This window comes from Dendropsophus ebraccatus, chromosome 10 (assembly GCF_027789765.1).
Source record: "Dendropsophus ebraccatus isolate aDenEbr1 chromosome 10, aDenEbr1.pat, whole genome shotgun sequence".
Lineage (NCBI taxonomy): Eukaryota > Metazoa > Chordata > Amphibia > Anura > Hylidae > Dendropsophus > Dendropsophus ebraccatus.
The window spans coordinates 97,803,673-97,829,950 of record NC_091463.1 but is presented as its reverse complement, the minus strand read 5'-3'; the positions used below and the strand labels follow the sequence as shown (position 1 = coordinate 97,829,950).

At 46.8% G+C, this 26,278-nt stretch overlaps 2 protein-coding genes across 2 annotated transcripts in view; one reads left to right on the top strand and one right to left on the bottom strand.

The window, feature by feature from the left end:
- The window catches only part of POF1B (POF1B actin binding protein), a 482,431-nt gene that overhangs the window by 287,500 nt on the left and 168,653 nt on the right, over positions 1-26,278 (top strand). The gene's annotated exons all lie outside the window — the stretch shown is intronic.
- LOC138802406 (connector enhancer of kinase suppressor of ras 2-like) overlaps positions 1-26,278 on the bottom strand; it is a 185,363-nt gene that overhangs the window by 156,162 nt on the left and 2,923 nt on the right. Inside the window, exon 2 of the mRNA XM_069985668.1 lies at positions 21,207-21,370. Within this exon, the coding sequence (XP_069841769.1) occupies positions 21,207-21,370 (164 nt within the window). The remainder of the gene's footprint in view (positions 1-21,206; positions 21,371-26,278) is intronic.

The window sequence follows — 26,278 nt, the reverse complement described above, 5'->3', positions numbered from 1 at the left end:
AAATGGGGAAGGTCACTTGCAACGGCGCCTCCTGGAGGCATTGCGGAGAGGAGAGAGAACACTCCAAGTAAAGGGAAGGGAGGTCGACCTGTCTTTCTACATAGAGAGACATGGTTTAGGGGCCTTCCGAGAGCATAATGGAGGGGTGGTCTGGTCCCTCCAAACACCCGGGCAGGAGACTGGCCGTAGGAATGTGGCCCGTCTGGTATGGAGAGGCAGTGATGCGTGCCCACAGAGAGGGAAGGTGGTGGAGCTTCTCTTCCAGATGGGGTTCAGGGCGAGTGACATCTTTGCCCTGATTCACCCCTACGGCACCTCCGAATTTGACATCAGCTTTGTTAGACCAGAGGGGCTGGAGGTGTTCTGGTCTAACTACGAGTTGGTGAAAGATGCGCCCGGATGGCGAGATTTTGCCGTAAGGGCGATATCTCGCCAAAGTGCTGTGAAGAAAGTGACCGTTCTCACACGTAAAGAGTCACTTTCTTGTTATGACATAATGACCTGGCTGAGCAGGTACGGGGAGGTGACAGACGTCCCCCGAAAAAACTGTGATGAGCATGGCATTTGGTCTGGGGCCTGGACGTTTTCCGTTCGTCTCAAACGTTCAGGGAACACGGTCGCCCACATACCATCAGCTGCCTTTCTTGGCCGTGATAGGATCCAGGTTTTCTACCAGGGGCAACCGAAGCTGTGCCACAGGTGCGGCGATCCCACACACTTTAGTGCAAACTGTACCAAGCTGGTGTGTGCACTGTGTGGTGAGGAGGGTCATCTGGCTGCCTCCTGTGGCCGGATTAGGTGTAACCTGTGTGGTGACTTAGGTCACCCATTTAGCCGGTGTCCACGTTCCTTCTCCAATGCTGTAGCCGCCCAGGCTGGGGAGAGCCATGAGGTTGCCACGGGGGAGGGGACCAGCAAAGGGGAAGGGGCATCAGGGCCAGTGAAGAAAAAGCATAAGAGCCCCTCTCAACTAAAGCGAGAGGAAAGGCGCAGAAGTAGCAGGGACCCTGGAAGTTCCCAGGTGGCAGTAGTAGTTCAGGGTCCTGCTGCTGGCGCTGGCTCAGATGGTCAGGCTGAGGCTCTGGAGGACACTGAGTTAAATGAGGAGATCAGGAGACTTCACCGAGAGGAAGGTCAGGATGCCATTTCCTCTAGTTCTTCCCAGTATGAGAGTCTGGATGAAGGTGGGAGGAAGTGGCCAAAAGAGAAAAAGGGCAGCAAAGGGAAGAGTGGGAAGAGGCCTAAGGCAACTTTACCCTCTAAACCCGGTGTTACAGGCCAAATGTCAAAGGAAACCCCGGCCAACCCCCCTCTGATTGTTCTCTCTAATAGGTATCAGTCCCTTGATGGTTCCCCCTCCTTTTCTTCTTCAGAGGAGGGAGGGGAGGCGGTAGAGCCTCCAGGAGACGTTGAGCCTGCCCCTGTTGAGGCTGGTTCTTTGAGGGGGCAGGTGGCCCCTGGGTCTGGAGATGAGGATCAGAGTATGGATATGACTGCTACACTAAAGAGGTCTAAAGAAGAAGCTAAGGGGTCTTCCTCTGATTTAGAAGGGGGAGGGAAGAAGGGAAAGAAATAGGTGAGTTAGGCCGTCCAACTCGATCACCCATGATGGCGGCACTCACCCCATTGACGCTGGCATCCATTAACTGTGCCAGCATTAAGTCTGATACGGCTAGATTTGCAGCCTTTGATTTTCTCGGTCGTATTAACGCCGACATTTTGTTTTTGCAGGAGACCAGGTTGACAGATCAAGCCTTGCTAGTAAAAGCTAAGCGAGAGTGGAGGCATGGACCTTCACACTGGTCTCTTGCGGCTGAGCCGTATAGTGGGGTGGCGGTCCTTTTTACCGCTCCTGTAGAATGCAGACGGGTTATTGAGTTGGAAATGGGGAGGTGCCTGATCTTGGATGTCCTCATGAAGGGGCAAGAGCTCAGGCTCATTAATATCTATGCCCCACAGACTAAGTGGGACCGTAAAAGCCTTTTTATGAGGATTAAGCCCTTTCTTTTTACGAGTCGGCAGGTGGTCTTTGGTGGAGACTTCAATACTATCACGAGGTCTCAGGACAGGAGAGGCGCCAAAGACAAGCTGGCTTATGATAGCATGGCCCTGATTAGTATAGTTAGGGAAGCTCGCCTAGAGGATGCCCACATCCGGACCCCCTCAGGCCACGCGGGTTTCACCTATCATCGAGGTAGCTGCAGGTCTAGATTAGACAGGTTTTATTTAAAGGAGGAAGCCGTCTCTTCCGCAGTGTCCGTGGTTGAGGTGGAGTTCTCCGATCACTGTTTAATTTTGTTTTCCCTGAATGTTTCAGAGACCCCCCGGATGGGTAGAGGCTACTGGAGGCTGAATTCGTCCCTCCTGGAAGAAGCAGAGGTAAGACAATCCTTTGAGGATTTTCTTCAGAGTCAGGTACCTCTACTGGGCCTATGTAGTAGTAAGTCAGAGTGGTGGGAGATATTCAAGAAGCGGGTTGCGAGGTTCTTCCGCCAGCTCTCAAGCCTCAGGTCCCTGAATAGGTATCGTGTGTATCAGGGCCTGAGGAGGAAACTCGAGCATCTCGTCTCGACTGGAGGTAGTAGAGAGGAGATCTCCAGAGTGAAAGCCTTGCTCATGAGGTGTCAGTATGATAGGCACGCATCTTTAGTTTTTGAGAGGGATTTCGGGAGGTACCGCTCGCCCGACCCCTACAGAAACTGTAAGATGTCAGTGAGTAGTAAGATCGTGACTGGACTGGTTGATAGTACGGGATCTCTGAACCGGTCCAGATCAGGGATCCTGGAGGTCGTCAGATCCTTTTACTCACACCTCTTGGGGAGGAAGGATCTAGATCGGGATGTGATGTCGGGTTTCCTGGCTGAAGCCATTCCTGAGCCAGGGGTAGACCCCTCTCTTGATGTTTTGGCAGAAGAGATCAGGGAAGAGGAAGTTAGACTGGCGATTGAAGGGCTTGCCCTGAAGAAGTCGCCAGGTCCAGATGGCTTAACATCTGAGTGGTATAAGACCTTCAGGGACCTCTTGGTTCCCCTCTTGACCGAGGTCTTCAATGAGTGTCTTTCCTCGGGCACTCTGCCGAGGTCAATGAGGAGGTCAGCCCTGATTCTTCTGTCAAAGGGTAAAGATTCGAGCCGTATTGAGAATTGGAGGCCCATAGCTCTTCTCAATACGGACAGGAAGATTCTGGCCAAGATACTGTTTAATCGGCTGGTGAAGTTTGCACCCCGGCTCCTTTCGGGGGCTCAGCACTGCTCTGTTCCAGGCCGAAGCACCTTAAGTGCTGTCCTTAGTGTCAGGGAGGCAGTGGAGCGGAGTAGTGCGGGTCTTTGGAAGGGGTACTTGCTGTCCCTGGATCAGGCCAAGGCATTTGATCGGGTGAACCACAAGTACCTCTGGTCTGTCCTTCGGAGATATGGCCTACCAGATACTTTTGTCAATTGGCTTAAGACCTTGTATGCAGGGGCAGAGAGTTTCCCGCTGGTGAACGGTTGGTCTGGCCGCTCTTTTGAGGTTGGGTCTGGTGTTCGCCAGGGCTGTCCTTTGAGCCCACTGTTGTATGTGTTCGCGATCGACCCTTTCATTAGGAGGGTTGGTTGTGGACCATTGGCAGGGGTCGGGATGAGCCTGGAGGAGCCAGAAGCCACCCTGAGAGTGGTAGCGTACGCTGATGATGTCACTATCTTCGTATCCTCGAGAGAGGAGGTCGATGTGGTGATGTCGGAGGTGGACCGCTACTCAGAGGCATCTGGGTCCAGCATCAACCCGGATAAGTGTGAAAGTCTCTGGCTGGGAGGGGGAGATCCCGAGTTTGATCTCCCGGACACCCTTCCAGGGCCCCAAGACTCTGCAAAAATCCTAGGCATTACATTCGGTCAGGGTGATTACCCCACTAAAAACTGGGATAGTAGGCTCCAGAATGCCGCTCAGAAGGTGGACCAGTGGAAGGGTTGGTCTTTGACCCTCAGGGAAAGGGTACACCTGATCAAATCGTACCTGCTCCCTTTGTTCATCTACCTGGGCAGTGTATGTATCTTGCCAGAGGCTTCCTATACTAGGATCTACAGCCTGTTCTTCCAGCTGTTATGGGGGAATAGGCTGAACCTGGTCAAGAGAGAGGTTACGTACCGTACGAGGAGACTTGGGGGTTTGTCTATGGTGAACCCTGTGGTGTTCTTAGTAAACACCTTCTTGAAAGCTAACATCGCAAACCTCTGGAAAGAGAGGGCTCCTCCGTGGGTACTCTCCTGCAGGGAATGGTTTCGGCCTTTCTTCCAGGAATGGGAGACAGGAGGGCGAGTGAAGGACCTTCGTACACCCCATGGGTATCTTCCGGCTTACGCTACCCCGACTCTGAAGATGATACGCCGATGGGGTCTGGGAATGTGGGAAATCAGGACTCAGTCGAGGAAATTCCTTGACCAAAGGGTTCTGTTGACCCATTTCCAGAAGCCCTTGGCGCTCAGGGATTGCCCAGGTCGGGATCTAGAGGTTGGGCTTAGTCTTTTAAATTCGAAACGGATCCCTCAGAAGTTTTGGGATTTGGCCTGGCGCTGCTTCCAGGGGAAGCTATATGTGAGGGACAACTTGAAGTGCAGGAGCTCCGATGATCGGGGGTGTCCCCGTGAGGAGTGTGGTAATACGCTGGAAAGCATGGATCATTTCCTGCTTCATTGTCCCTTCAATATAGGGGTTTACACCAGGGTGGGCGCCTCCATAGGTTGGAGTCAGTTAGTCAGCCTCACCTATCCGGAGTGGGCTTATGGAGTATTCAGGAACCTGGGTGGCCGAGATCGCTGCACGTTATTTTTAGTCAGCATAGTAGTTAGGTACCACACGTGGAACGCACGGTGTCTAGTATCTACACAGCGTAGAGTCCTCTCCGAGGTGGAGGTCTGTAGGAACATCACTGGTGACCTCGGGAAGATCAGGTCTTTGGAGTATGGCAGGCTGGGTACCAGTAGGGCTTCTCTCCTGTGGAGAGGTTTTTCTTTCGCTGTGCCCTAGGTACTGAGCCCACTGGGTGAGGGACAATAATTATGGTTAGGGAGAGATTAGGTAGGGACAGCGGTAGGGAAAGCTTGTAGGGTCAGTTTAAACTTAGGGTTAGAGGTAGGGGGAGAGCAGGGTAAGATAGTAAGGGATAGTTTATAAATTTCTTGTACCCGGTCTGCGATCCTTCGATCCCGGTGGAGGGTTGGTGCATGCCACTTTAGATTTTTGTTTTGTTTTTCTGGTCAGCAGTAGGTATAAAGGGCTTACAGGCTACCGAACTTGGGCCTTATTATAATTGTGTATTGTTATGTTATTATGGTGTGCTATGTTTATGTTTATATATGTTATGTGATAAGTGTTGGCAGGGTATGGCTGAATAAGCCATATGAACTTTATTGACATTATAGTCATTGTATATATTGTATATATGAGGGGATACAGAATAGGTTGGGAGGGGGGTATGGGGGGGGGTCTGTGGGCAGTGGGCAGCTGAGAACTGAATGGAGCTGATGTTAAAAATGGACTGAACTTTGACTCCATGAACTGAGCTCACACTGGGATCTAAGGGTAGGTGGTGGGGCACGTGGGTAATAGATAAGAGTTGTGTGTTCTGTTTTGCTGTTATTAGTGTTGTATAGGTTCTGTGTTAATTTTACAGGGCAGCCGGGCTTATGTGTTGTGCTGGAGTAACCAGTTAGTTAGTTTTTTTTTTTTTTTTTTTTTTTTTTGTTGTTTTTTTTGTCCCCCCCCCCCCCTTATTGATTTATGTTTTTACAATATCTGTGGTTATATGACTATATGTTATATGCTTTATTTGGTTACGCCTGGATGGCTTGTTTTTTTTTGTTTTTTTTTTGTGTGTGTATATACAGTATGTGTATGTATATATGTATAGTTTTGTTTATTTACTTTTAACCCAGGTTTGGGAGTTTTGGTTTTGTTCCTTCTCTAGCCAGGGCGGCTTCTCTTTATTTAAGATTACAGCCGAGGATGGCTTTGTAGTTTACGTTTTATGGCTTAAATTGTCTGGATTGACTTTTTTTTTTTTAATGTATGAATAGTTACTATTAATGCTGGGCTGGCTTGGTGGCAAAAATTTAATGGTGATTTTGTTTTGCTTTTATACTGTAATAATGGTTATTTAATGTCATTTAATTATGTAATTTACTGATATGTTTAAGTTATGGCGAGATATGCCTTGTTTGTTAATTTTTATATTTTTCTAATAAAAGAATTACAGAATGTAACTCAGGATCAGTAATGTAATGTATGTACACAGTGACCTCACCAGCAGAATAGTGAGTGCAGCTCGGGGGTATAATACAGGATCAGTAATGTATGTACACAGTGACCTCACCAGCAGAATAGTGAGTGCAGCTCGGGGGTATAATACAGGATCAGTAATGTATGTACACAGTGACCCCACCAGCAGAATAGTGAGTGCAGCTCTGGAGTATAATACAAGATATAACTCAGGATCAGTAATGTTATGTGTGTACACAGTGACCTCACCAGCAGAATAGTGGTTACAGCTCTGAAGTATAATATCTGTGTTACAGTAGGAGACCATCCCATCACGCTCGGTGTGCAGATATTCCAGCACGTTCAGTCGCTGCTTGTTCAGAATGTGTTGGGTTATGAACAATTACTGGTTTTCCCTCACAACATATTTCACTTACAGTAAGAACCCATAATTTTCTCAGCAGTTAAACTGTAACTAGAAAATTCTTGGAAGAACTATTATCATCCTGCGGCGGCACCTCGCTCCCTTCTCCTGAGACAAAGGGGATGTAGAGAACAGGCGGTAACTCACAATGCGGCCACAACCAGGGTCATGTGTGCAAATCCTACACATTACAGGTGGGGGAGGAATATATGGGGCCAGACATGAGCCCAGGATACGCAGGAACCTGAAGGACACATAGAGATGGGAGTTATCAGGTGGAGTACCTTACTTTATCCTGTTTGACTACTTTTCATAATGCAATAGGCATAAATGACCAAGGTGGGTTAATAGCTGAATATACATGCTATAATTCTATGTACACACATTGTATTATTCAACCTGTAATATTGTGTATTACTTCAGAGCTGCACTCACTATTCTGCTGGTGGGGTCACTGTGTAAATATATTACATTACTTATCCTGAGTTACATCTTGTATTATACTTCAGAGCTGCACTCACTATTCTGCTGGTGAGGTCACTGTGTACATACATTGCATTACTGATCCTGAGTTACATCCTGTATTATACTTCAGAGCTGCACTCACTATTCTGCTGGTGAGGTCACTGTGTACATACATTACATTACTGATCCTGAGTTACATCCTGTGGTATACTTCAGAGCTGCACTCACTCTTCTGCTAGTGCAGTCACTGAGATAAATATCCTACGTTGGGCACTGTGTTACGTGACAGGGATGGAGGGATCGGTCTCCAGCCCTTCTGTCCTGTGTGATGTAGTCGCGGTTGTCCTGAACCCGTCACTTGTGTTTCTTGTCAAAACTGCTTTTACGATATAAAGAATTTATGAAGGATTTCACAGGGAACATCAGGCTGTGAACCTTTCCCTTATTCATCTATAAGGACGGCTCGGTATTCAGCTGCATTATTCTTACTGGATCAGGATTATATAGAGTATGACCAGACTATAAATGGGGGGGTGCACTTATATAGCCTGCATAGCAGTCTGCCCTATGGAGCGCCATTGTGTCACCACCAGGGACTCCAGAAGTGATGGGGAGGCTTCCGCCCTCCAGCTGTAGCAAAACTACATTCCCTCAACCCTGGACTATAGTGAAGACTCATCCATCATTCATTCCTCCCCGTTCATTGCTCAGTATACAGTATATACCCCAGTATACAGCACATGATGCCGGTATGAGGTCTCCTGTGTAATGTGATGGCGTTCACACAGCTTGTCCCCCCCATGAGCCTCGTCTTCCTCTCCACAAGGACAAGTCAGTATTCTTAGCCTTGGCCGTTTGCAGAATTGTGCAGCATTAGTGGTGAGTAGGAGAAGAGCCCCCGGCCTCCTCTGACCACCCCCCCCCCCCCCCCCCCGCGCGCCCCCGGCCTCTGCGCCCCCGGCCTCCTCTGCCCCCCCCTGCGCCCCCGGCCTCCTCTGCCCCCCCCCCCCCCGCGCCCCCGGCCTCCTCTGCCCCCCCCCTGCGCCCCCGGCCTCCTCTGCCCCCCTTGCCACTGCACTGCCCCACTCCCTCTTGTGACCACAAGCAGTGTTTAGCGTGCGATCACAAGAGGCAGTCCAGTCTGGCCCCCGGCTGACCGCATCCCCAACAGCACAGCACAAGTGAGCTCCCTGTGCCGGAAGTAACAGCCCCGGCGCACACAGAGCGCCCTGGTTCGTCTGCTGCTGGGGACAGGAAATAGCCGGGGAGCCGCGGGTGAGCCGGGAGCCACGACGAGGGAGCGAGTTGTCAGGTGAGTTGTGGGGGGATACATAGGGGCAACTATGAGGGGGATATCATGGGGGGGCATCTATGAGGGGGATACATGGGGGCATCTATAGGGGGATACATGGGGGCATCTATGAGGGGATATCATGGCGAGCATCTATGAGGGGGATACATGGCATCTATGAGGGGGATACATGGGGGCATCTATGAGGGAATATCATGGTAAGCATCTATGAGGGGGATACATAGGGGCATCTATGAGGGGGATACATAGGGGCATCTATGAGGGGGATACATGGGGGCATCTATGAGGGGATATCATGGGGAGCATCTATGAGGGGGATACATGGGGCATCTATGAGGGGATATCATGGGGAGCCTCTATGAGGGGGATACATAGGGGCATCTATGAGGGGTAAACATGGCATCTATGAGAGGGATACATGGGGGCATCTATGAGGGGATATCATGGGGGGCATCTATGAGGGGAATATCATAGGGGGCATCTATGAGGGGATAACATGGGGGGGCATCTAAAAGGGGGATATCACAGAGGGGCCATCTATAAGGAGGATATCACAGGGTGTTCTGTCCCCACATGCGGCGAGTGAAGGTTTATCTGACTAGTGGGCCTGACTGGAGATTCCTACCTTGTATTCCAGCATATGAGGCAGACAGGAACCAGAATAAGCGTCAGGTAGAGTAGGAAATTGAGCAGAACGTAGTTTAATAACGTCACATACAGCTTAGTCACAGATGCGGTATAGTAGTTATATTGGGCTGTTGCTGCTTTCCTAGAAGATACCTTGCTGACACTTGTAATTTCTGGTCAGAAGATTATGACTCTGATAAGCCCAAGCAAGCACTACTTCTCCAGTCAGAAGCAGGATGAAGAATGCCTGCTACAGGAAGTGACGTGGAGACTGGGCTATAAGACACACCCACTAAGGGACAAACCAAAAAATGTGAAAATGGAGGGGAGTCTAAACTCTTGGCCAGCAGATGGCAGCACAACAAGAATACATGTAATGAATACAACAAGGAATGAATGTAAACAATGCAGTTATAAAACATCTGAATAACATACAGATAAGTGAGGAGAACAGCACACTCCCCGTCTGAAATTCCCTTAGGGGGATTTCACTATAAACTCATTTCTATGAAATATAGTGCAGAACCTGAAACAAAACATGTTAATATGCAATATAAACAGTGAGATAATCCTGTTTCATAACTGAGGAATAAAGTTCTTTAAAGGAAAGTTCAGTCCTGTTCATCCGCCAGGAACATCCTCAACAGGCAATATCAGGATCAGTTCGTTGATAGGCCTTGCAAACGTTTTGGTCTCACCCTTCCTGGAGATCTTCAACTCCACCTTCCGGATCTTGCCATCCTTGCTGGGAAGAACTTTTGTAACTAGTCCCATAGGCCAGTCCATCCTTTCGGTTTGTTGTTCCTTCATCAATATGAGGTCTCCTTTTTTCAAGTTTGGTTTCTGGTGTTGCCATTTTCTTCTTCCTTGAAGAATCACAAGATACTCCTTTCGCCATCTGTTCCAGAAGTAATCCGCTAAGTGTTGTACACGTTTCCACTGTTTTTGGTAGATGTTTCCATGAGTGTACTCTCTACTTGGCGTCAGTTGATTCCCAGTTTTCTGGGTGAGAAGAGTAGCTGGAGTCAGTATAGCTGGTGCTTCAGGATCCATTGATACTGGAACAAGGGGTCTTGAGTTGATGATGGCGGAAACCTCAGCGAGAAGAGTAACCAGAGTCTCATGTATGAGTCTTGAAGAATTCACATCCATAAGCATAGAGTTCAAGATGCTGCGTGAGATCCCGATCATCCTTTCCCAGGCGCCTCCCATGTGGGAACTATAAGGAGGATTGAAAATCCAGGTGCAACCCTTCTCTGCCAGCTGATCTTGGATGGGCTTGGTGCTAATATTCAGTTCTTTCCCCTTGCTGGCAGTAAGTGAGGCTTTGACATAGCATCTTGGGATGTGGATCTGATCCAAGGCATACAAAGATTGCTTCCAGGCTTCCCACTTTTGCTCCTTATCAGAAGGAAGGGGGGCATCCCAATCCTTGATGGTTTCAGAAAGCTGTCTCAGTAGGGATTTACCTTGTATGATAATGGGCGCTACAAATCCCAGTGGATCGTATAGGCTGTTCACAACTGACAGGACACCACGTTTTGTAAAGGGTTTGTCTGCACGACTTACTTGAAAGCCAAAGGAGTCGGCGGACAGATCCCACCTCAGGCCTAAGCTTCTTTGCACTGGTGGATCGTCTTGACCCAGGTTTATGTCCTTGAATCCAGGAGCATGATCATCTGACTCGAAGGCTCTCATGACAGCCAGACTGTTTGAAGTGATTTTGTGTAGCCGTAGTTTGGCTTGGTACAGCATGTTTTGAGTCCTTTTAAGTAAATCAATTGCCTCTTCTTCAGTAGGTAATGATTTGAGTCCATCATCTACGTAGAAGTCCTTTTCTACAAAGTCTCTGGCATCCTTTCCATACTGGGACTCTCCCTCTTTGGCGGTTCTGCGAAGGCCATAAGTCGCTACAGCAGGTGAAGGGCTGTTCCCAAATACATGTACTCTCATGCGGTACTCCATCATCTCCTCGGTGGTGTCGTTGTCCTTGTACCACAGAAATCTGAGGAAGTTCCTGTGGTCCTCTCTGACTATGAAGCAGTGGAACATCTGTTCAATATCAGCGGTGATGGCAACAGGCTCTTTTCTGAACCTCATCAAGACTCCGACAAGGTTATTTGTCAGATTGGGACCTGTGAGAAGGACGTCATTAAGAGACACACCTTGATGTTTGGCGCTTGAGTCAAATACAACCCTAATTTGATTAGGTTTTCTGGGATGGTATACTCCGAATGAAGGTAAGTACCAGCACTCCTCGTTCTTCTTCAAGGATGGAGCTGGTTCTGCATGGTTGTTCCGGAATATTCTTTCCATAAACGTGACAACGTGTTCTCTCATTTCAGGCTTGCTGTTTAGGGAACGCTGAAGAGAGTTAAATCTTTGCAAAGCTTGTTCCCGGTTGTTTGGGAGTCTTACCCTGGAAGCTTTGAACGGTAGTGGAGAAACCCAGTGATTGGTTTCCTCCTTAGAGAATTCACTGTCCATAATCTTCACAAAGTCTCTGTCCTCTACTGACAAGGCTACTTTATCGTCATCCTTCGTTGTGAGGAACACTGATCTCCCCAAGTTGTCAGCATAGGGGGAGGGAATGACGTCAGGCAGCTGTATGAGGTCTGGAGGTTTCTCCTTGACTTTATAGTGATGAGGGCACGGCTTGATGCAAGATGTGCGTCCGTCCCTGTGCACGTAAGTCTTAAAGGAGTCAATTCCTGATTGATCCAAGCATACATTTCCAATGATTACCCATCCTAAGTCCAGTCTCTGGGCGTATGGGGCATAGTCAGGACCGTTACACTGCTGACGCACTTTGTGTACCCTTAGATTGTCTCTGCCAAGCAGGAGTAGAATTTCAGCGTCCATATCCAAGGGTGGGATAACACTGGTCAGGTGCCTTAGGTGTGGTTGGTGAAATGCAGCTTCTGGGGTAGGAATCTCATCCCTGTGATCAGGTATTTGGTCGCATTCAATCAGTGTAGGTAAGGGTATCTCTGTGTCTCCATTGATGGGAGAAGCGATAAATCCTTGTGCTCTTCTGCCACAAGTCTCTATGCTGCCTGAGCAGGTGTTTAAGGTATAGGGTTTTGTAGGTCCCTCGATCCCAAAGGCTTCAAAGAATTTAGGTCCGGCTAGGGACCGGTTGCTCTGGTCATCAATGATTGCATACATTTTTAGAGCCTTTTTTGGTTGTCCTTCTGGGTAAACCTTGATCAGACATATTCTGGCACAACATTTGTCCCTTTGGCTCTCCCCACATACCTCCGAGCATGAACAGGAAACATCAGTGGTAGAGTTAGCACGATCCTGAGGCTCCCCGCCATGGCTTGTAGTGGGAATACTGGTAATTGCAGCCGATGAATCGCTGGTGGGTGGGGTTAGGTGCATAACCGTGACATGTCTGTCGCTGTGACACTCCTCACACTTAATGGCAGATTTACAGTCCTTAGCCATATGCTCCAATGAGGCGCAGCATCTGAAACATACTCCTAGCTCAGTGAGGATTTTCTTGCGTTCCTGTATGGGTTTGGACCTGAAGCCTCTGCATTTATTTAGTGAGTGAGGTTTTTTATGAATGGGACATTCACGATTAAAGGACTTGTCTCTTGATGAGTTAGTTTGGTGTTTACCCGTGGATGCTGCAGGTGGTGGCAGGTTAGTCTTTCTAACACTCGCACAGCTCTTAAAGTCTCTGTGTTTCTGTGTGGCACCTTCATACCTTGATGATGATGCAGCTGGAGTGTTGAGCTCCAGGAAGTCAAGACTGGGGTCATTCCTCATCTGGGCCTGTTCGTCGATGAACCTGCAGAAGTGGATGAATGGTGGAAAGGTGACATCATGTGCTCTCTTATATCTTGAGACTGATGTTGCCCACTTCTCCTGCAAACTGTATGGCAGCTTTGTGACGATTGGGTTTACCCCATGGGCGGTATCCAGATAGCATAGTCCAGATAGACGAGGATCTCTTTTAGCAAGTTCCAGTTCCATGAGCAGATCGCTTAAGTCCTGAAGCTTGTGGACTTCCTTCAGATTAATCTTTGGGATGTTCTGCAGTCTCTTGAATAGGGCTTTCTCTATTGCTTCGGCACTGCCAAAGGTACGTTCAAGTCTCTGCCAGGCAGCGGCAAGACCTGCTTCAGCTTGTCCCACATAGACAGTCCTTAAGCTCTTGATGCGATTTGTAGAGCCAGGGCCCAGCCATTTGACCATGAGATCAAGCTCCTGCTCTGCGGTAAGGTTGAGGTTGGCGATGGCAGCTTTGAAGGTTGCTTTCCAGGCTCTGTAGCTCTCTGCGCGGTCGTCAAATTTGGAGAGACTGGTGTTGATCAGCTCCCTGCTAACCATGTACCTTGCGAACTCAGATATATCTGTTTTCTCACTTCTTGTTGCCGTGTCAACTCGTTGTACCCCTTGGGCGTATGGGTTGGTTGGCGTGAAAGGGTGAGATGTTCCAGGGTAGAATGATGTTGCTGCAGGGTTGAGCTGTGGTTTAGCCTCTATAAGTTCTGACGACCGCTGCTTGTTCTGTGCGACTACGCCAGAAAACACTCGGTAACCATCTTCCTGTGATAGTTGTCCTTGAGAAGGCACATCTGGGTAATGATCATCAGTTTGTGCGGGTGCTATAGGTGGCACCGTAGCTGCAGGTAGAGCTGACTTGGAGATTTCAGTGTTGTCAGCTTGAATGGTGCTAGAAATAGGGGGGGCTGCAGGTAACTGATTCAGCACATAGTCATTGGTGCGATCGACAGGATTGTCTGTTTCTTGTGGCAAGCAAACTGGATCGAGACCTTGGCTCATTGCTTGCTCAAGTACTTTTACTTTGGCCAATGCAATTTCCTCTTCCATCTCTGTTTGAAGGATCTTTATCTGAGCCTCTGCTTCTGCACTCTCTTTTTTAGCCTTAGCTTCGGCCATTGCAACTTCCTCTTCCATCTCTGTTTGAAGGATCTTTATCTGAGCCTCTGCTTCTGCACTCTCTTTTTTAGCCTTAGCTTCGGCCATTGCAATTTCCTCTTCCATCTCTGTTTGAAGAATCTTTATCTGAGCCTCTGCCATTACTTCTTTTCCTCTGAAGGCACGTCTTATTTTGGATTGCTCTGCATCTATGCGGGCCTCTAGTATTCTGTCACTCAGGACTGAGCTTCTTGAGCACGAGGATCTGTATGACCGTGATGAACGTTTAGATGAATTTGATCTGTGCGATCTAGTCTCTTGTAGATGAGAGATACGGAGCTCCGCTTTATCTTTAGCATTCTGCACCATGGTGTCTCTTTCTATTTCTGATGATTCTGCCTTGATCAGCTCTGTTAAGGCTTCATCGATATTAGAGGCTTTTAAGAAGGTGATATACTTTGCAAACAGTCTCTTATATCTTTCATGCTCTGTATTCAGCCGTGCAACAGCATCTTGTTGACTCTCGGCGTCACCCTTGAAGGATTGAAAACTTGCCATGAGGGAGGTAACTCGTTTCCATCTCTCTTCCAGGTCATCACGGAGCTCATTTTTAGCAGTATGATAATTTTCAATTACTTTTAGTGTCGGTTTGAGAGAGCGTCTTGGTCGGACAACTTGGTCTGTTGGAAGTGTGAGTCCTGCTTCCTGCTGTTCCAAATCATCACTATCAGCTTGTCCATGCTGTGTTTTATCACTGGGGATTTGCTCGGGATGCTTTTTGGCCATTTTGATTTAAAGTGTACTGTCTCTTTAAGAAAATTAACTTTGGAATTGGGGTCTGAAAATCGCAGCACAGCTTCTTTAGGACACCCCGATATGATTCCCAGCGTTATTTGAGTGATTTGTGGGGTTTTCAAGTCTGGGTGGCCAGACCAACGGGAGGTAGTATGCAGCAAGTCTCTTAGGAGGGGTATGGTCTGAGGGAGCTTCACACACAAAACTGTTCTTCTACTGAGTGGTGAAAGGTTCATGTAAGATATGAGAAACAGCTTGGGGTGCTTTGTGGAAGACTTCTATGCAGGTGTAGAATACAGCAGACACACACTGTGCTTGTCCTGAGGCCTGTCTGGACGTGCTGTCTCAGATTAGCTGACCATGTGCTTGTTGCTATGGAGACCTCTGACTGGTCTGGGTTACAGGCAATTTCTAGCTGTGATTTTGGGCTTTTTAAGTGAATCTTCTGACTGTTCTGTCCCCACATGCGGCGAGTGAAGGTTTATCTGACTAGTGGGCCTGACTGGAGATTCCTACCTTGTATTCCAGCATATGAGGCAGACAGGAACCAGAATAAGCGTCAGGTAGAGTAGGAAATTGAGCAGAACGTAGTTTAATAATGTCACATACAGCTTAGTCACAGATGCGGTATAGTAGTTATATTGGGCTGTTGCTGCTTTCCTAGAAGATACCTTGCTGACACTTGTAATTTCTGGTCAGAAGATTATGACTCTGATAAGCCCAAGCAAGCACTACTTCTCCAGTCAGAAGCAGGATGAAGAATGCCTGCTACAGGAAGTGACGTGGAGACTGGGCTATAAGACACACCCACTAAGGGACAAACCAAAAAATGTGAAAATGGAGGGGAGTCTAAACTCTTGGCCAGCAGATGGCAGCACAACAAGAATACATGTAATGAATACAACAAGGAATGAATGTAAACAATGCAGTTATAAAACATCTGAATAACATACAGATAAGTGAGGAGAACAGCACACAGGGGGCATCTATAAGGGGGATAAAAGGGCATCTATAAGGGGGCTAACATGGGAGGCATCTATAACAGGGACAACACAGGGGGGCTATCTATAAGGGGGAAACATTGGAGGCCATCTATAAGGGGGACTATACAGGGGGTGTATACAATAGGGCATGCACAGAGAGGGGCATATACTATAAGGAGGGGGGGGGTCACATAGAGTCAGCCTACCCACTAAATGAGGGCGTAAAGGGGCCAATACAGATGTGCAGTTTGTAGAGAGATGAGGATGGTGTCAGTGTGAGAAGACTAATATGTCTGTCTGGCAGATTCTGAGGATTTGTGGCTTGGAGAAGTTCTCATAACGGCCCAGGGCAGAAGAAGATGAAAAGGGAAAAACTGATCAGAGAAGACGTCCCCTGTGAGTCACTTGATACAACTGCACTGTGATGTGTATGGAGTACAGAACCTGTGTAGAGCTTGGTCAGCCTAGGTATGACTGAATGAGGTGATAGTGATCTGTGTACAGTGGATTTTATTCAGTAGCAGTGGTGGTGTTAGTCAGTATGTGGTCGTATTAGTAGCAGCAGTGGTGTTAGTATGTGGTGGTATCAGTCAGTAGCAGCGGTGGTGTTAGTCAGTATGTGGTGGTATTAGTCAGTAGCAATGGTGGTGTTAGTATGTGGTGGTATTAGTCAGTAGCAGCGGTGGTGTTAGTCAGTATGTGGCGGTGGTAGTCAGTATGTTGTGGTGTTATTTGTTACTTGTTATCTGGTACTGTGTTTTATTGGATTTAGTATACCGAATTTGGTCAGTAACAATATGGTGGTGATGGTAGTGGTTGTGGTGGTAATATTTCCCCCTTGTATACTGGTATAATTGGCCTCAGTATACAGGATTTGGTTAGTAACAGTATGGCGGTAATATTTATGGTGATAATATTTCCTATATACTGGTGTTATTGGTAATATCAGCCTTGATATAGATAGATAGATAGATAGATAGATAGATAGATAGACACACCAATAGCATCGAGGAAAGGGGGGGGGGCCCAAGTTGACCTCTTGCACCAGGGCCCAAGAGACATTAGCTACGCCCCTGTACAGGGCGATACTACCTACAAGGGGAACAACCTACAAGGGGAACTATTTACAGGGGGATACTAGCTACAGGGGTAATTACCTACAAGGGGAACTACTTACAAGGGGAACTATTTACAGGGGGATACTAGCTACAGGGGGAATTATCTACAAGGGGAACTACTTACAAGGGGAACTATTTACAGGGGGATACTAGCTACAGGGGGAATTACCTACAAGGGGAACTACCTACAAGGAGATAGAACCTACAAGGAGATGCTATCTACATCGGGATAATGCTACAAGGCTACAAGGGAATACTACCTACAAGGGAAATTGCCAGTAGGGAAAGCTACCTACAAGTGGATACTACCTACAAGGAGATGCTACCTATATAGGGATAATGCCTACAGGGGAACTAGAGTAGCAGTGCGGACTTGGTTTTGTGCTGAGAAGAATGGAGAGAGTCCAGAGTAGTGGAGAGGAGCAGGTTGTGAGAGTCCCAAGTCCCAAGACTTGAAGAGAATTCTTGAAAGAGGAAGAATACTTGTGCCCGTGTTTTGACCTTTGTTGCTATACCACCCTTTGCCCTGCAGTGTCGGGGTACCCATCCTATCAGGGTGACACAAGCCCGAATCCTAGTTTCCTGAGTTGAGCAAAGTGTCCGAGTGTGTCACAGTGTTACCTGTGTTGCGAGATAGAGCAAAGCATCCAAGAACCTACATACTCTATGTGGATGAGTTACTTTACTTTAGAATACTGTCCTGCACTGTGTTTAAGATATTCAGCTGGTCTATCCGGAAATGCTAACTCAGCAGGAATGCCAGATCTTTGTGTATTGCTCCACTGAGAAACAGAAAAGAACTGACTAAGTGTGGGTCTACACTTCCTCTCCCCATGTGACAACTTCCTACTGGGGGTATGTAACAGCTCCTGTGAGTGGTGGAGAAGCGAGTGCGAGAAGAAAGGAGGATAGAGATAGGTAGAAGAGAAAAGTAACTCTCATTGGTGTGCAGATCACAAACAAAACAATAACCCCTACATGACCACAGCTGTGCAACAGTTACAAATATACAGACAGTGACCTCTTGTGGTAAAACTCAAATATACACCTTCATTACCACATTGTTTGTTACAGTACAAGGCTTTTGCGAGGAGCGTTCAAACTATTAACACCCGTGGTGGGACACCACGCTACCTACAGGAAAATAACCTACAAGGAGGTACTACCTACATGGGGATACTACCTACAGGGGGATAATACTTACAGGGGATTTACCTACAGGGGGATAATACTTACAGGGGAACTACCTACACTGGGAGCTACCTACAAGGGGATGCTGCATACAAAGAGATGCTACCTACAAAGTGAAAGCTACTTACAGAGACCTACCCACAAGGCGATACTACCTAAAAGAGTTGCCTACCTACTAGAGGAAACCACCATAATTGGGTAAACTACTGAAGAAATGAGTGTACCAACTGGACTGACCTACTTACCGAATAAGGGAACCTGCTCCTGGGTGGGGGAGAAGGATGGTGGCAAGGTTAGGTTACTCCTGACCACGTGGTGCGCTGCTCTATGCTAAATGCATTGATAATTGTAACTTGCAATACCACTCTTGACCATGTGGTGCGCTGTTCTATGCTAAGAGCATTGATAATGGTAACATGTAATACCACTCCTGACCATGTGGTGTGCTGTTCTATGCTAAGAGCATTGATAATGGTAACATGTAATACCACTCCTGACCATGTGGTGTGCTGTTCTATGCTAAGAGCATTGACAATGGTAACATGTAACACCACTTCTGACCACACGGTGCACTGTCAGGGGGAAACATGTTTTGGCGGAGGCATTTCCCATCCTCCGCTCTGTCCTTTCCTCTATGATTGACAAGTGACCGGTGGAGTTCAGCTCCGGAGGTCTGTGATTTGCTCCCTGTTATCACCTTGTATCCGCCATATACAGCCCCTCATTATTCCGCAGGATGCTGCAGTCCCGTCTGTCCTGGGATTACAGTCATTTGCTGATCGTTTCCACCTCTGCCCCGGATTGTAGAGGAGAAGCTGATCGGCTTCACTTCCTGCGTGTGATGCTCATAGTCGCTGACTGACCGAGACGCAGCTAAATTACATGTCTAATATTATCCTATAAATAAAACTGCAAGCGCAGCCGGCTATAAATAGCAGAGCACAAGATACATGTCTCGTCCTGAAAGACCTTGGCGTGTAAGAGGCAAATACTATGTGCGCTAATGACATTGTTATATATTGTGTCCGGAGGAGGAGGAGAACACAGAGCATCTGATGTACAATGTCCTCTGTACACAGGGAACTACAACCCCCAGCATGACCAATGAATGAGACCATAATACAATACTACCATTATCTATACATAGCACACTACAACCTCCAGCATAACTAATGGATGAGACCATAATACAATACTACTATATACACCGGGCACTACAACCCCCAACATAACTAATGGATGAGACCATAATACAATACTACTATACTCTATAGGGAACTACAACCCCCAACATAACTAATGGATGAGACTATAATACAATACTACTATATACACCGGGCACTACAACCCCCAACATAACTAATGGATGAGACCATAATACAATACTACTATACTCTATAGGGAACTACAACCCCCAGTATAACTAATGGATGAGACCATAATACAATACTACTATATACACAGGGAACTACAACCCCCGGCATAACTAATGGATGAGACCATAATACAATACTACTATACTCTATAGGGAACTACAACCCCCAACATAACTAATGGATGAGACTATAATACAATACTACTATACTCTATAGGGAACTACAACCCCCAGCATAACTAATGGATGAGACCATAATACAATACTACTATATACACAGGGAACTACAACCCCCAACATAACTAATGGATGAGACCATAATACAATACTACTATACTCTATAGGGAACTACAACCCCCAACGTGACCAATGGATGAGACCATAATACAATACTACTATATACACCGGGCACTACAACCCCCAAAATAACTAATGGATGAGACCATAATACAATACTACTATATACACCGAGCACTACAACCCCCAACATAACTAATGGATGAGACCATAATACAATACTACTATATACACCGGGCACTACAACCCCCAACATAACTAATGGATGAGACCATAATACCATACTACTATACTCTATAGGGAACTACAACCCCCAGTATAACTAATGGATGAGACCATAATACAATACTACTATATACACAGGGAACTACAACCCCCAGTATGACCAATGGATGAGACTATAATACAATACTACTATACTCTATAGGGAACTACAACCCCCAACATGACCAATGGATGAGACCATAATACAATACTACTATACTCTATAGGGAACTACAACCCCCAACATGACCAATGGATGAGACCATAATACAATACTACTATACTCTATAGGGAACTACAACCCCCAATGTGACCAATGGATAAGACCATAATACAATACTACCATACTCTATACACAGGGCACTACAACCCCTAACATGACCAATGGATGAGACCATAATACAATACTACTATACTCTATAGACAGCTCACTACAACCCCCAACATGACAAGACCGTATGCGATACTATACTGTACATAGAACACTACAACCCCCAACGTAACCAATGGATTGGACCATAATACAATACTACTACTATACTCTATACACATTGCACTACAACCCCCAAGATGACCAATTGGTAAGACAATACTCCTATACTCTACAGGGCACTACAACCCCCAACATGACAAGACCACAATGCATTACTACGTTACTTTATATATAGAATACTACTACCCCCAATGTGACCAATAGACAAGACCATAATGCAATACTACTATACTATATATACAGGGTACTACAACCCCCAACATGACAGGACCACAGTAAATTACCCCAATACTCTTTAAATAGCGTACCCCCAATATGACCCCACTACAGGACATAATAATACAATTCCATTTCACTCTATAACTAGAACACTATAACCCCCAACATAGACCGACCACTGGATATGACCATAATATAATTCTATTAAACTCTATACTAAGAACACTACAACCCCCAACATGATCTGACCATTAGACATGACTACAATACAATTCTGTTATGCTCTATACATAGAATACTACAACTCCCAACATGATCTGACCATTAGACAGGACCACTATCTAATTTTATTATATCCTTTACATAGGACACTACAATTCCCAGCATGCCCTTGCCACCAGACATGACCATAAAACACTACAACTCCCAGCACCACCTGATAAATGGACATGACTACAATTCTATTAGACTATACCTAACACTACGACCCCCATCATGCTGGGTTTGTTAGCTTACCAGGGCACAGAGCAGGTCTACTGCCTCCAGAATGAGTTCCTGGTGCCCGATGCGGGTGACGCCCAGCTCCTCCAGCTCCTGGTGGGTGATGTGCAGTAATTGTTCCCCGTTGATCTTTTCCCTCTCAAAATTTTTGATATATTGCTGCAAACAGTCGTCCAACCCTGCGGAGAGCAAAAGAGAGAGAAATCAGCCCCAAACTCCTGGCACATCATATCACTATCATTAGCAGTGATTGGCGCCAACTACAGGGGGCGCTACAACCAACACCAGCACCGTAATGATGTCACTTCCTGCACTGTGATGATGTCACTGCCTGCACTGTGATGATGTCACTGACTGCACTGTGATGATGGCACTTCCTGCACTGTGGTGATGTCACTGCCTGCAATGTGATGATGTCACTGCCTGCACTGTGATAATGTCACTGCCTGCAATGTGATGATGTCACTGCCTGCACTGTGATGACGTCACTGCCTGAACTGTGATGATGTCACTGCCTGCAATGTGGTGATGTCACTGCCTGCATTGTGATGATGTCACTGCCTGCACTGTGATGACGTCACTGCCTGAACTGTGATTACGTCACTGCCTGCACTGTGATCATGTCACTGCCTGCACTGTGATCATGTCACTGCCTTCACTATGATGATGTCACTGCCTGCACTGTGATGATGTCACTGCCTTCACTGTGATGATGTCACTGCCTGCACTGTGATGATGTCACTGCCTTCACTGTGATGATGTCACTGCCTGCAATGTGGTGATGTCACTGCCTGCACTGTGATGATGTCACTAACTGCACTGTGATGATGTCACTGACTGCACTGTGATGATGTCATTGCCTGCACTGTGGTGATGTCACTTCCTGCACTGTGATGACGTCACTGCCTGCACTGTGATGATGTCACTGCCTTCACTGTGATGATGTCACTGCCTGCACTGTGATCATGTCACTGCCTGCACTGTGATGATGTCACTGCCTGCAATGTGGTGATGTCACTGCCTGCACTGTGATGATGTCACTGCCTGCACTGTGATGATGTCACTGCCTGCACTGTGATGATGTCACTTCCTGCACTGTGATGATGTCACTGCCTGCTCTGTGATGATGTCACTGCCTGTACCGTGTTGATGTCCCTAATGCAGTCCCTGCAGTGTTCTGTTGGGAGAGTCCGTTGTGTCTGTAGGGGGAAGAAAGATCAGCACCTCCCATCCTTGTGCTCACAGCCGACCATACACAGTACATGTGTCAGTATTTCTCCTGACCTCTCCACACACATGCGCACCTGGTTGAGCAGAGCATGCATGCGCTTTCAACACTTCCCTATAGACCCCTATACAGAAGATCCTCCTATCGATCTGTATGGGATAGTAGATGTGGATGATGGGTGTGCTGGTGGCTCAGCAGACCCTGGCGGCTGCAGTCATGTGTGCAGCGCACAGCCGGCTGTGTAATGGCTCATTCCTCTCAGCTCCCCAGAGCGCCATTCTCAGGAAATTTACCTAATGGCGCAGACAGGACGGCGAGCGACAATAACCGAAACCACTGACAATGACCGAGGACAACAACCCAACGGAATGATGTCCTGGACAACCAAGCAAAGAACAGTCCTCGAAGCCAGGACCAGAGCACGGCCAAAAGCTCCACACATCTGACTGTATAACATGGCACCAACATATACCATCACTCCCATCATCCCTGACCCCAGGTCAACTGCCTCTGCAGACCGTCTCATTATATATACCGTCATTCCCATCATCCCTGACCTCAGGTCATCGGCGTCTGCAGACCATCTCACTACATATACCATCACTCCCATCATCCCTGACCCCAGGTTATCTGCAGACCGTCTCACTTCATATACCATCACTCCCATCATCCCTGACCCCAGGTCATCTGCATCTGCAGGCCATTTCACTACATATACCATCACTCCCATCATCCCTGACCCCAGGTCACCTGCGTCTGCAGACCGTCTCACTACATATACCATCACTCCCATCATCCCTGACCCCAGGTCACCTGCATCTGAAGAACTTCTCACTACATATACCATCACTCCCATCATCCCTGACTCCAGGTCAACTGCCTCTGCAGACCGTCTCATTATATATACCGTCACTCCCATCATCCCTGACCTCAGGTCATCGGCGTCTGCAGACCATCTCACTACATATACCATCACTCCCATCATCCCTGACCCCAGGTCAACTGCCTCTGCAGACCGTCTCATTATATATACTGTCACTCCCATCATCCCCGACCTCAGGTCATCGGCGTCTGCAGACCATCTCACTACATATACCATTTCTCCCATCATCTCTGACCCCAGGTCATCTGCAGCTGCAGACCGTCTCACTACACATACCATCACTCCCATCATCCCTCACCCCAGGTCATCTGCGTCTGTAGACCATCTCACTACATATATCAGGAGGTGAAGGTACAGAGCAATGTGCTGCAGATCTGGAGACGGAGAATGTAAGGCTAAAAATAATCCCAAATCCCTCAGGTTGTGTTCAGCTGCAAACTAAGAACAGCCAGAAGCCGAGAGGAGGGGAGCACATACTTATATATATACCATATCCCTCCGGGGATTTACTGGTTAAAAATAAATCATAAGACTAAATATAAACCATTCAGTAAATCACCAACCTCATACCTTATACTACAGGGACATCTACTCATCTATTACTGCTAACATGAGAGGTAGTCACAGCCCCGCCCCCTGGATGACATTACTGATATAATGATGTGATCAGACATGAGACCCACACACCTTTTATTACATATGTGAATAGAGAGGTAGTCACAGCCCCACCCCCTGAATATCATGTGTATAGAGAGGTAGTCACAGCCCCGCCCCCTGAATATCATGTGTATAGAGAGGTACACACAGCCCCGCCCCCTGAATATCATGTGTATAGAGAGGTTCACAGCCCCGCCCCCTGTATATCATAGAAACATATAAGATTGTCGGCAGAAAAAGACCACTGGCTCCATCTAGTCTGCCCTTTTAGTATTTTCTTTCTTATTATCTTAGGATAGATATATGTCTATCCCAGGCGTATTTAAATTCTGTTATTGTAGATTTACCAACCACCTCTGCTGGAAGTTTATTCCAGGTATCTACTACTCTTTCAGTAAAAAAAATATTTTCTTACATTGCTTCTGATCTTTCCCCCAACCAACCTCTCACTGTCTCCTCTTGTTCTTGAGCTCAGTTTTTTTACTAAAAACATTTCCCTCTTGAACCTTATTTAGTCCCTTAACATACTTAAAGGTTTCAATCATGTCCCCCCTTTCCTCCAGACTATACAGATTCAAATCTTTAAGTCTTTCCTGATATGGTTTATGCCTCACACCCTCCACCATTTTTGTAGCCGTCTCTGGACCCGTTCTATATTATCAATGCCCTTTTTTAGGTGAGGTCCCCAGAACTGGACACAGTATACAGATGTGGCCTCACCAGAGCTCCATACAGCGGGATCACAATCTCTCTCTTCCTACTGGTTATACCTCTAGCTATACACCCCAGCATACCATTATATATATATATATACACCCCAGCATACCATAGTATATATATACACCCCAGCATACCATTATATATATATATATATATATATATATATATATATATATATATATATATATATATATACACCCCAGCATACCATTATATATATACAGCCCAGCATACCATTATATATATATATACACCCCAGCATACCATTATATATATATACACCCCAGCATACCATTATATATATATATATATATATGTACACCCCAGCATACGATTTGCTTTCCCCACCGCCTGGTTGCACTGGTGACTCATTTTAAGGCTGTCAGATATCACTACCCCTAAATCCTTCTCTTCTGAAGTCTTTTTCAACACAGTACTGCCGATGTGATTCTGGGATAGAGGATTCCTCCTCCCCAAGTGCATTATTTTACATTTGGAAACGTTGAACTTCAATTTCCACTGTTTGGACCACTTATCTAGCAAAGCTAAATCATTTTCCATATTACTGACACCTCCAGGAATATCCACCCTATTGCACACTTTTGTGTCGTCAGCAACAGACAAACTTTACCTACCAAACCTTCTCCTATGTCACTATCCTTACCTACCAACCCTTCTCCTATGTCACTATCCTTACCTACCAAACCTTCTCCTATGTCACTATCCTTACCTACCAACCCTTCTCCTATGTCACTTACAAACATATTAAAAAGAATAGGACCCAGAACAGACCCTTGAGGCACACCACTTGTAACCAGTCTCTGCTCGGAATATTCACCATTAACAACAACCCTCTGATATCTATCCTTCAGCCAACCACAAATCCACTGAACTATCCAGGGATTTAGACCAGTTTTCTCCAACTTCTCTATCAGCTCTTTATGGGCACCTGTATCTGCGGCTTTGCTGAAGTCCAGATAGGCGATATCCACAGCACCACCTTCATCCAGCACTTTTGTGGCATAATCAAAGAAATCAATGAGATTAGTCTGACATGATCGGCCCTCAGTAAAGCCATGCTGGTTTGGATCTATCAAATTGTTGATTCTTAGGTGATCCATTATCTTCTTTTTTAAAAGAGTTTCCATCATTTTCACTACTACAGATGTCAGGCTCACTGGCCTGTAGTTACTGGGCTCTTCTCTATTCCCCTTCTTGTGGATTGGTATAACATTGGCTGTTCTCCAATCATCCGGGACATCTCCTGTTAGCAGGGATTGGTTATACAGATCTGTCAGGGGGGCAGCAATCACAGATTTGAGTTCTTTAAGAACCCTGGGATGGATCCCATCTGGACCCATCGCCTTATTCAGCTTTAAACGGGCAAGTTCCTCTGCAACTTCAGCCTCTGAAAATACTGGAGCCGAACCCATATAGCTGGAGGCAATGCTGTGTCCAACCATCCTGTGATTGTGTATAGAGAGGTAGTCACAGCCCCGCCCCTGTATATCATATGTATAGAGAGGTAGTCACAGCCCCACCCCCTGTATATCATGTGTATAGAGAGGAAGTCACAGCCCCGCCCCCTGTATTACATCA